General features: G+C 42.5%; 1 protein-coding gene across 1 annotated transcript; it reads right to left on the minus strand.

The window, feature by feature from the left end:
- Positions 1 to 6,716: 6,716 nt before the first annotated feature.
- Cd3e (CD3 epsilon subunit of T-cell receptor complex) lies at positions 6,717 to 11,238 on the minus strand. The gene is made up of 6 exons (XM_076841829.2): positions 11,223 to 11,238; positions 11,000 to 11,017; positions 10,138 to 10,362; positions 9,232 to 9,399; positions 8,605 to 8,651; positions 6,717 to 7,538 (listed from the first exon to the last, which is right to left on the minus strand). Exons 1-6 carry the CDS (start codon positions 11,236 to 11,238, stop codon positions 7,482 to 7,484), a joined length of 531 nt encoding a protein of 176 aa, XP_076697944.1. The 3' UTR covers positions 6,717 to 7,481.
- Between the last annotated feature and the right edge of the window lie 1,087 nt (positions 11,239 to 12,325).

Here is a 12,325-nt window from a genome sequence, read left to right on the forward strand (position 1 = left end):
TCTTCTAATCCATATTCATGTCTTTTGTCAAGATTTATTCCTATTTTATATTTTTCATGCTGTTGTATGTGGTATTTTAAAAATTTCAATTTCAAATTGTTCATTGCTAGTGTTTAGAACTAAATTGATTTTTGTGTATTGATCTTGGACCTTGAATACTTGCAAAGCTCACTCATTAATTCTAGTTACTTTTCCTGTGGATTCTTTTCCAATGACCTTGTCATCTGTTAATAAAGATGGTCGAACTTTTCCCTTTGTGACTGCATGTGATTTATGTCTGTGTCTTAGCTTACTGGGTTGGCTACACACTCCAGTAACATTGGAACAGAGGTGGAGAGGAAGACATCCTTGCCTTGTGACCAACTTAGTGGAAAGCAGTGTCCTTCATCATGAAGCACGTTAGCTTAAGGTTTTTCTGAGATATCCTTTAACAGACTGAGGAAGTTTTTTTTCTCTCTTTCTACTTTGCTGAGAATTTTTATCAAAAATAGATGTGAGAGGGGGCTGGGGTTGTGGCTCAGTGGTCGGGTGCTCACCTGGCACATGTGAGGCCCTGGGTTCAATCCTCAGTACCACATAAAAATAAATAAAGGTATTGTGTCCAACAACAACTAAAAAATAAATATTTTAATAACAAACAAACAAACAAACAAACAAACAAAAAACCACACATGGGATATTGTCAAGTGTGTCTAATGTGGCCATAGGATAATTATATGATTTTACTTTTTTTAGTCTGTTCATATGATAAGTTAAACCAATCTTGCTTTCCTGAAAGAGTTCTTCTTGGTCATCATGTATTAATCTTGCTTATATTATTGAATTAAATTTGCTAAAGTTGTGATAAGAAATTTTGTTAAGCTCCTGGGACCAGCTGGGTACAGTGGCATGTGTCTGTAATCCCAGCAATTCAGGAGGATGTGGTAGGATGATAGTGAGTTCAAGGCTAGCCTCAGCAATTTAGCAAAGCCCTAAGAAATTTAATGAGACTCTGTATCAGAATACAAATTAAAAAGGGCTGGGATTGGGCAGCTCGGTGATAAGAGTGCCATAGAGTCAGTCCCTGGTATTGTGGGGCAAGGAGGGAGGGAAGATTTGGGATTGCCTGGTGGTTTCCTCTTGCCAGTTCCTCTCTTTTGCTGGAAGACTCTATATACTGCCTGGGCCAAAGGCAGCAGAGCTGAGCCTCTGAGAGAAAGAGAGCTGATTTCCTGGTGTAAGCATTTTGATGAGGAGATAGGGTGGTTTTCCCATTTTGGTAATGGAGAATGTTCACCACATTTGCATTTGCTTCACTTCTTGGATACAGATTGCACCAAGATAATGTGAGAATTGGTGAAGATCGAGAGGGAAAATACAAACTTCACCTATAGCCAGATTGACAGCATATTTTTTCAGAATTAAGACTCAACACTGGGTTCCTTCCTAGTTAAACCATGAAAGCCTACTTGGAAGCTGCAGCAGGGGAGCACAGCCATCTGCACACTTGGACCCAAAAGATTATCTTCCATTAGAGAGGTCTCCCTCTTCAGCCAAACCATTGCAAGTGGTGAGAAGGGATCCTTTCCACTTGAACTCATCCAGATGAATCAAACTAGTCCTTTGGAGCAAGAAAAGGAGCTGCACCAGGATAGCTAGGTCACCATCTTCTGCCCACACCACTACTGAGCACCGCCCTTCAGGACTACCACTGCCTGCAGGTTATGCCCTATATGATGGCACCTGGAGTCGGAGCTCTGATCCTTCCCAGGTGCCACTCATAGAGCAGTGTGAATTGGTGTGTGGCTGTGTCTACCCAGAAGATGTAACTCCTTTAATGTGCACCAAAACTCTTTTATGGGCTAGTGCTGACCCAGGCCATCCTGTTCCCAGATCAAGGGCAGGGATTGCACGTCCTTCTTTGGTCATCCTGGTAAGTCTAGTTTTCATGAAACTGATCAGCTTACTCAAATACTGCTGACTGGCAAAGAAAAAAATATGGAAGGAGGATCTATATTCACGAGGGATTTTGGTCTGTGGTTTTCTTATGTCTTTGGTTTAGATCTCAGGGTATATTAGGGTTCTCCAAAGAACAGGCAACCACATATATTCATCTCTTATTGGTTCTGTTTCCCTAGAGAAGTTGGATGATGTATTTGTAGAGTCTGGTATGTTCACAATCTGCAGGGTATGCTGGCAGGCTGGAGATCCAGGAAAGAGTTGATGGCTTAGCTGTCCAAAGAGAGCCTAGAGGCAGTATCCGCTCTTCTTTAGAGGACCTCAATCTGTTTTCTCCAAAGGCTTTTGACCAATTGGATGAGGTCCATTTATATTGTGGAGGGCAATTCTGCTTTAGTCAAAATTTGCGATTAGAATTGTCATGGCAACATCCAGATATGTATTTTTTTCTTTTTTTTTCCTCCACTTCTTTTTATTGGTGCATTATTATACATCCTGATGGGATTTGTTGTAACATATTTGAACATGCATACAATATACAATGTAACAACATAATTTGGCCAATGTCACTCTCTAGCACTTACCCCTCCCTCCCCATCTTCCCCTTTCTCTACTGATCTCCCTTTGATTTTCATTAGCTCCATCCCATCTTTCTTTTCCTTTTTTCTCTCTAGCTTCCACATATGAGGAAACATATAACTCTTAACCTTCTGAATTTGACTTATTTCACTTACCATAATGATCTCTAGTTCCATCTGTTTGCCTGCAAATGACACAATTTCATTTTTTCTTTATTGCTGAATAAAACTTCCATTGTGTATATATCTTCCATTTTCTTTATCCATTCATTCATTGATGTTAGAGTCTGTAAACAAGTCAGGATGGTGCCTGGCATTTTGCCAGAGAAATGTTAGAGTCTGTAAACAAGTCTGTATGGCGCCTGGCAAAATTCCAGAGGGAGTGGTTTGTGAAGTAATGCCAGCGAGCCATTAAGTGTGGAGATTTCTTATTGGTTGACTGCTGTATCTATTTTATGCTAATTAAGATAAGCTGTGTGGAATGTATAAATACTACTCCTGTCCTACAATAAACGGCTTTCATTCCTGCTGTATCAAGGTACACAAGTTGTTCGTCACCCCCCGGTTATTTTGCTGCAGCCAGCCCGACTGCGGCACATTGATGAACATCTAGGCTGGTTCTGTAGTTGGCTATTGTGAATTGTGCTGCTATAAACAAGGGTATGCATTGATCACTGTAATATGATGACTTTAATTCTTCAGGATAAATACTGAGAAATGGTATAGCTGGATCCTATGGTAGAGAAAATTTCGAGGAACCCCCATATGATTTCCTTAGTAGTTGAACAAATTTACAATCTCAACAATGTAAAAGTGTTCATTTTTTTCCACACCCTCTCCAGCACTTATTATTATTTGTATTCTTCTTTTTTTAATATATATTTTTTAGTTGTTGTTGGACCTTTATTTACTTATATGTGATGCTGAGAATTGAACCCAGTGCCCCACACATGCTAGACAAGCACTCTACCACTGAACCCCAACCCCAACCCTTATTATTTGTAATCTTGATGACTGCCACTCTGACTGGTGTGAGATGAAATCTCAGTGTAGTTTTGATTTGCATTTCCTTAATTGCTAATGATGTTGAATATTTTTTCATATATTTGTTGGCCATTTGTATTTCTTCTTTTGAGAAACTATTTAATTCATTTATTAATTGAGTTATTTGATTTTGGGGCTAAAGTCTTTTGAACTCTTTATATATTCTGGATATTAATCCTCTGTCAGAAGAGTAGCTAGCAAAGATTTTCTGCCATTCTGCAGGTTTTCTCTTCACATTCTTAATTGTTTCCTATGCTGGGCAGAAACTTTTTAATTAGATGCCCTATCATTTATTGACACTTGGCATTATTCCCTGAGCTTTGGGGGTCCTATTGAGAAAGTTATTGCCTACACTCAAGTATATTTGATCAAACATCTGGGCACTGTGGCCTGCCCAAGTTGACATATAAAATCAACTAGACTAATCAATACAAGTAAGTCTGGTTTCCATGGGATAAGTCTTTAATTTTCTGCCCAAGTTTGCATAGAATTGGCACTATTTTTTCTTTAAAGTTTTGATAGATTTCTCTAGAGAACCATTTGGACTGGGGATTTTCTTTTTGAAAAGGTTTTTTAACTACAAATTCAACTTATTTAATAAATAAAGGGCTATTCAGGATATCTATTTCATCTTCAATGAGCTTTCTCAAGGAGTGTATCCTTTCCATCTAAGTTGTTTAATTTATTGGCATAAAATTGTTCATAACTGTATGACCTGGATGTCGTATCACCCCGTCCCCCTGCAATTTGTTGAAGTCCTGAGCACTGGGGTGATAGTATTAGGAGGTGGGGCCTTTGGAAAGTGAGCAGGTCATGAACATGATTATTGGCCTTATGGAAGAAACTCTAGAGAGATCACTTGCTTCTTCTGTCATGTGAGCACACAGTTTTTCCTAACCTCCCTTGAATTATGAGGTCATAGCAGTTATTTCTAGTGCTGTGTGAGACCCTGCCTCTAATTTTTTCAAGTGGTTCTTGGACCTCTTGCAGTTTCCTCTCTGGCGTATATTGATCACTACTCAGCTGAAGACTGCAGGGGTCCTCTTCAGATCTCTGATGTCCTTATTAAGAATTTTCTTCTCTTACACTCTCTCCTGCAAACTCTCCTCCAAGACTCATTGACCTCACATCTTCCTTGTCTGCCCTCAGGGAGATCTCTGGGCTCTCCTTAATTTCTTCCTCCTTGAGCCACACAGATGGAAATTATTTCTAGACCATAAACCGGAGCAATCCTAGGATTCACCATGCTTCCCATTTCTCAGGAATCATTGTCCACAGTTGCCTGTTGTCCGATGTCTTTAAAAGTGTTTTAACTTTTTTTTTTTTTTGTCTCATGTTTTAATTGTTTAGGCAGAAGGGTAAATTCAATTCTTGTTACTCCATCTTGGCCAGTGTCAGAAATTGATCTTCTCTCTTTTTAATCTTTCCTTTATTCTCCATTACCCCTCTCCACTGTGCCCACCTTTACTGTAATCCTACTGCAATCTGTGGTTCTTCTAAAAAGTATAACCCTCCTACTTTCTGCATCCCTGGCATCCTGCTTATCTTCCTCACCTTTATCCTGTCTCTGCCCCAAGTAGGAACCCTGCTCTCTATTTTAACTCCACATTCAACCTGTTCATCTATTTTTCCAAGGACATTTGACAGGATGGAGAGCAGTTCTTAGATCGCAATCAGTAGGGTAAATGTTGAGACCATTGTAGTTGGATAACCCTGGCTATTGATTCCAGCCCTGCCCTTCACTAACTGTGACTTGAGCAAAAGACCTAACTTCTCTGAGCCTCACTATCCTCATTTGTAAAGCAAGAGCAACACATCTATCTTCTAAAGATTAAATCAGATTAATTCTAAAGATTAAATCAGATAACAGCTATGAAGGGTCAAGCACAGTTTCTGGAGCATAGTAAGTGCTCAATAAGTGTGAGCTGCTATTATTGTCTTTATCATGCTGAGCTATGTCTTCCCTTGACTGTGCATAATCAAATATACCTGGGACAACACCTGCCATCCCTGGGCCAGCCTACTGATCAACAGTTAGTGATGGGCAAGGTCACTGAGGCTCTGAGCTTAAGTGCTGATGCTTACAGGGAAAGAAGTGACCCTTCAACAGGGGCCAACAATCAGAATCTGTAGCCACAGCCCAAGGCTGAGCATGTGCAGGATGCTCACGCTTTTGCGCTATTCACAAAAGGTAATTTTAGCTGTGGTCACACTTGTAATTAGCTCTTTGGTCAAGGGAGATTTTTGAGTGCAGAGAGAGCAAGCTGGTTTGAGCTGGACTAGTACAGTTTGCTCATGCTCTGGCTTCCTCTCTCAGCAAGCTGAGTGTGAGCCAGGGGAGACTGAGAAGGTAGCCTTCCCACACTGGCCTGGGCCCCGGCTGCTGCACCCCCCCATCCCAGTTCAGCCCACATCCTGTGCGGCTTAACCGCAGCGCTTCTAGCTGCAGGCAGCTGCCTCTAGAGCAGGAGGGAGGGGTACCTCCTTCCTCCACTGCCCCCAGCCCAGCCCAGCTCAGCAGCTCTTCCTGGCAGCTTGCAGAAACCTGTGTCCCATCCCCAAGGCCCCCCTTATACCTCCACTGTTCATTTCTGTTACCTGGATCTACCTTTTTATGGACTTTTTTTTTGGTACGGGGGATTTAACCCAGGGGTGCCTAACCACTGAGCCACATCCCCAGTCTTTTTTAATATTTTATTTAGACACAGGGTCTCACTGAGTTGCTTAGGGCCTCGCTAAGTTGCTGAGGCTGACTTTGAACTCATGATCTTCCTGCCTCAGCCTCCCGAGCTGCTGGGATTACTTCTATCTTGCCCATTTTATGACCTGATTTCTCCATCAGGGACCCCTCAGTCACTCTCTGCCACCTTTGGCGTTTTCCTCCAAGAGGAATTAAACTTTCTGTATCTGCTCCTCCCCATCCCTGCCTCCATTTCCCTCTTTAAAGAGAGCTTCAGATAATACCTCTACCAGCCAGAAAAACAGGTAGTACTTGCAGTACTAAATGGAATATTAAATGTGAGTACTAAATGGAACCAAAGGTGGGGAGCACCTGAGTTATCTTGTGAAGCAAGGTAGACTCTGAGGACATGCCAGCAAAGAGGGACAGCAATTCTTTCAGCCAAACACACTTTATTTGTTTTCTCTGTCAGTGGAGAGGAGCTTACATGCATTCATGGAGTTGCGAATGATCATCCAGTAGCCTGCAGTAAGAACCAGGGAAGGGGGCTCAGGGCTGACTCTGGGCCAGGATCTGTGAATGGGACAGGGCCTCTGCCAACATTTACCTAGTCCCCCACAAAGAAGGCTGCAGAGAGAGAGAGAGCTGGGAAAATGGAAAGTTAAATGGAATTGTTAGTAATGAGGGAACATTTTTTTTTTTTTTTTTTGGTACTGGGAATTGAACCCAGAGGCACTTAAATACTGAGCCACATCCCCAGCCCTTTTATATATTTTATTTAAAGACAAGGTCTCACTGAGTTGTTTAGGGCCTCATTAAGTTGCTGAGGCTAGTTCCGAACTTGAGATCCTCCTGCCTCAGCCTCCCAATCCACTGTGATTACAGAATGAGGGACAATTTATATGCAGAGAAAGGAGGGATTTGAAGGCAGAAATATCTGTGTCGGGGAAGGGAAGAAATGGCCAGGAGTGAATCACAGAAATAAATATCCTGACAGGCAGGCTGGGTGTAAGGGGCTGAATAGCCATGATGTTTCAAAGGACAATGAAGCAGAAAAATCCTAGAACTGGGCGGCAGGTAGAGATGGCAGGAAGGAGTGAGCCAAAGACAATTCTGCAGGATGTTGTGAGTTCACCGTGAGACTGAAGAACAATTTTCTTGTAGGGTCCAAAACTTGTCCAGGGAACAAGGAATTGCAGGGTGCCTAGGGAGAGGCAGACGTAGGTGATCCTCCAGAGCTGTCAAATTCCTCTCTGATTCAGTCCAGAATACAGGTCCCGCTGGCCTTTCCGGATGGGCTGGGGGTAGAACAGAGAGGGGTGGCTAGAAGGGTGGAGGAAGTAGCTCATGGGGGAGAATGGCTCTGGAGATCTAGCTGTAGTGCAGTGGAAAGATGTTGGGCTTGGAGTCAGGAGGCACCTGGGAATTCCAAGTTGGTCCTTACAGGTAGTAGACTTGCATGGATTCTGTATTTCTGTGAGCCTCAACTTTCCTATTTTAAAAATGGGAGTCTAAAGACTCACCTTATCAAGAACTATGTAATGTTTTGAACAACCTACAATAAAAATTAATTAAAAAAAAAAGACTCACCTCTCAGGTGTTTGTGTGTGTGTGTGTGTGTGTGAGAGAGAGAGAGAGAGAGAGAGAGAGAGAGAGAGAGAGAGAGGGAGAGAAATACTGGGTTTTGAACCTAGACCCTTTCTTATGCTAGGCAAGTGCTCAGGGCTTTTGTCAGGATTAAATGAAGTTACTCATGGGAAAGTAAATATCACATGCTTAAATATTTGTAGAATGAGTCCAGGTGTGACAATAAAATATGTGATAACTATTAGTGCACACCCACCCACCAAGGAGAACAATTCTGGTGGTCCTCCCCTATGCCAGGCATTAGCTGCTTAGTCACCAGGTCAAGAGGCAGAGGGATGGGCTGTGACGTCTGAGAGTGTATGTGTGGGTGCGATGGCAGGAGGCTTGGGGCTACTTACCAATGAAACATTATCATATTTTAATAACTGTTTGACTACATTAGTGTATGCTAGTGCAACATCAGTCTTGAATTTATCATATTAGACCTCACATATGTGATGTTCCCATGGCTATATCCCAGCCAAAGAATGAACCAGAGAGAGGGGTATATTCCCACCCTCCGGCCTCTTCATTGGTGTGGAAGCCACACAACCTCTTAGTCTGTTCTGCCATGAAAGAGGCAGAAGTGGTCCCATGGTGAGTTGTCCTAGGAACCCTGAGTGAGGGCCTTCAAAGTATCTGGCAGGTGAGAGAGGGACAGTCCTACCTGTTCCCTCCCCCCCCTAGAAGGGCATGCTCTTTCTCCCCACCTCTCCCTGTCCACTCCATCCCTGTTACCTCATAGTCCGGGTTGGGAACAGGTGGTGGCCTCTCCTTCTTTTGTCCTACAGAGGAGGGAAGGGAGAAATATTCATTTCCAGGGGGGAACCCCAATGTTGCAGTGCTGAGTGCCCCACTGAGACCCAGCTCAAGGTGACAGTCCCCTTCGTCTCTCCTCCACAATCTCCCATTTTCCATCCAGTGCCCTTTTCATTTTCTTTCTTCAATCCCATCCCTAAGGACCCCCACACTGTTTTTATCTGTTAGAGTCTGTAAACAAGTCTGGATGGTGCACTGCGGCACTTATCATTTTGTGACTTTCCTTAGTCCAAATTCTCCCATCATTTCTTTCCATGGGGGAACAGAAAGGAAAAGGCAGGAACACCCCAAAGTCTCTCTTCTCACAGCCTGAGGGTGGGATCTGATTACTGCAGAGCACTGATAAGCATTTGAGGAAGCCCTTCATTTCCCTAAGTGTGGTCACACTTTTCTAGGGTGGGAAGGAGAGGAGTGGTCTTGGAGAAGGAGATCTTGGTAGAACAGTAAATGTTCTAAGGAAGCAGTTTCAACTTTCCTGGGGACTTGCCCACCCTGTCCCAGGCTGGACGCCACCTTGATGGGAATGTTCTCTGACACAGCTCTTACCCCTGGGCCTGCCACCAGCGCCTGTTCCACGTGTCACAGGTTTGGACTTGGCCTTTCTATTCTTGCTCCAGTAATAAACCAGCATCAGCAAGCCCAGAGTGACAATGATGTCGACTACGATGACTGTGGCCACAGCCGTCAGATCCACCTCTACGCAGTTCTCACACACTACCGGGACCAGGGGCAGAGAGAAGAGAAATGACAGAGAAGGGAAGATATCAGGGCACTGGAGAAGAGGGAGGAACAGATGAAGGCGATTTTCCCCTCAATACTCACACACTTGCCACAGGCCCTTCCCTTCAATATATTTATAACAACGATAACAATTAGCAAGCTATAGTCCAACGGTCTTGGGTTCAAGTCCTAGCTTCATTACTCACTAGTTATGGGAATTGTGCAATGTATTTTTGACTCACAAAATCTCTGTTTCTTCATCTACGAAATGGTAATAAAGTAGTACTTAACTCACATGGCTTTTGAGAAGAATACATGGAAAAAAAATCCCTGGCAAGTTCAGTGCTTGAAATTTTATAAGCACTCGATAAATGTTAGCTCTCCTTGTGATTTCATTATTATAATCTAGTTTAGACGGTTTAAAAACAGTGGCTTTGACTTCCTTTGCAAGTCCCTCTAAAGAATGTATCTCTGGATAAAGCATCAGATAAACTCATATTGTAATTCTGGGTGTGACACAATCCAAATGACCCAAGCCTGTCCCTTGGGAAGTTGCTATTTTAGAACAAGAGCTGACTGAGATTATCCAAACAGCCCCATATTGGTTTTTAATCTTTTCTAGAAAATACTGATGCTGTGTGGCCTTGGACACTCCCAGGGTTGAGTATAGAAGGAAGCCCTGGGACATCAGAGGACTGTGAGTTGGGTTGGAGAAGTCATGGAGCATGTTACCTCTAGCTCTCAGGTATAGATAATGGATATTCTCTTTTTCTTTTGGGGTTGTGTAGCAGGCGTAATAACCACTGTCATCCATTTCTGAAAAATTCTTCAGTAACAGTTGTTCTTCATTTTCGCCTTCTAGTTTTCCTTCATTTCTTTCCCAATTTATTGTACCCTGCAGAGTTTTTGGAGGGCATGTCAGAATCACATCAGTTCCTGAGATGGAGACTTTGTATTCTGAGGAATGAGAGAAAAGAGAAAGGAAATTGGAGGGAGAAACCAGAAAAATTCCCCAAAGGTCAAACTAATGACAAAAGAATCAATAAAATGTAAGAATTCACATCCTGGTTTTACCCGCTACTGGCTAGAGAGTGTGTGAGGAAGGGATCACCCTCTGAAAGCTGGCTTCAGTTATAGGCAGGAACATTGGAACTTGGGGAGGGAAGGACGGAAGTAAAGAAAACCCCACGAAGGTCCCTATTTGAAACTTTTCTAAAATGGGAGTTGGGCACATAATGTTGAGGGGCCCTCAGTTCTTTTGTTTTTTGGTTGTATACATAATATACTCATACAATTTGTGTCTTCATACATGTACTTTGGATAGTAATGATCTTCACATTCCACCATCATTAATTACCCCATGCCCCCTCCCTTCCCCTCCAACCCCTCTGCCCTTTCTAGAGTTCTTCTATTCCTCCCATGCTCTGGCTCCCTATCCCACTATGAATCAGCCTCCTTATATCAAAGAAAACATCCAGCGTTTGGTTTTTTGGGGGGCCCTCAGTTTTTGAGGCTAATCTTTCTTGATTACTTTCTTTACAATCCACCAATTTGCATCTTTAGACAAAGCATAATTAAAGGACCATAAACTCACGTATCTGTGTTAGGTCATCTGCAAATAGAAAAAAAGGAAGATTAGAAAGAAAAAGTCCTGGTTTAAGTTTAATTTTTTATTTGTATTGGCAATTGAACCCAGGGGTGTTCTCAGTGAGCCACACTCCCAGTCCTTTTTATTTTTTACTCTGAGACAGGGTCTCCCTAAGTTGCTAAGGCTGGTTTTGAATTTGTGATCCTCCTGCCTCAGCCTCCTGAATTACAGGCATGTTCCACCATGCCTAGCTTAAGTTTAAATTTGAGGTAAAATTTTTCTAATGGGTCTAAACACTTTCCCTATCAGTCCCCAGAGAGGGGAGCCCCAGTCTTGAAAATGATGTGTGCACTTAGCCTCTGAGATACACTTATTGACATGACTCACGTACAGTAAATTGCAAGCGTGGCAGCATGTGCTCTTAGGCCCAGGACTGCAACTCAGAAAGTCTAAAAATCTTCAGGTTTATCTTCTTGTATTAGCTAGATTATCTTTCAGATAAATATCAAAGGATCTTCTCAGAGATAAAAAAATCTTTTACATGTTTGGGTCACTGATTCTTGGCCTTACCTATGTCTCTTTATTCAGGAATTCCCCCCCAACACACTTTTTTTTTTTTTTTTTTGCAGTACTGAGGATGGAACCCAGGGCCTTGCTCATGCTATCATTGAGCTGCAGCCCCAACCCCAGAAATTCTTTCCTTTTTTTTTTTTTGTACTGGAAATTAAACCCAGGGCGTTTAACCATGGAGCCACATCCCCAGCTCTTTTTTATATTTTACTTAGAGATAGGGGCTTATTGAGTCACTTAGGATCTTGCTAAGTTACTGAAGCTGGCCTTGAACTCATGATCTTCCTGTCTCAGCCTCCAGAGCCACTGGGATTATAAGGATGTGCCTCTGTGCCCAGCCAGAAATTCTTTCTTATAACTAACACAGTCTTTTGTAATAGAAATCAAATACCTTTCTTTTTATTCCATGTACTTTTCTCTGTTATTGCCTTTAAATGATGTGAATCAGTCTACACATTTTAAGGAAATTATTCTCCCAATAAAAAGTGGCTTTATATTATCTCAGAGACACTGTGGTACTGGATAAAGAGCACTGGACTCTGAGACATAAATCTTGTGTCTGTATCTCAGATCTGCCCTACTCTATATGTGCAATGGCAAGTCATTTAACATCTCTGAACCCCAGTTTCTTCATCAGGGAAATCTCCATTTGTAAGAATTAAATGGATTCTGGGGTCTGAGGTTGTAGCGCAGTGGTAGAGTGCTTGCCTGGCACGTATAAGGCACTGGGTTGATCCTCAGCACCACATAAAAATAAACAAA

Source organism: Callospermophilus lateralis, chromosome 2 (assembly GCF_048772815.1).
Source record: "Callospermophilus lateralis isolate mCalLat2 chromosome 2, mCalLat2.hap1, whole genome shotgun sequence".
Lineage (NCBI taxonomy): Eukaryota > Metazoa > Chordata > Mammalia > Rodentia > Sciuridae > Callospermophilus > Callospermophilus lateralis.

Coding starts and splice junctions, on each gene's coding strand:
- Cd3e (XM_076841829.2), bottom strand. Junction 8,652..9,231: donor CGCTGGTGGCAGGCCCAGGG/GTAAGAGCTGTG, acceptor CCTCCTCTGTAG/GACAAAAGAAGGAGAGGCCA. Junction 7,539..8,604: donor TTCCCAACCCGGACTATGAG/GTAACAGGGATG, acceptor TTCTACCCCCAG/CCCATCCGGAAAGGCCAGCG.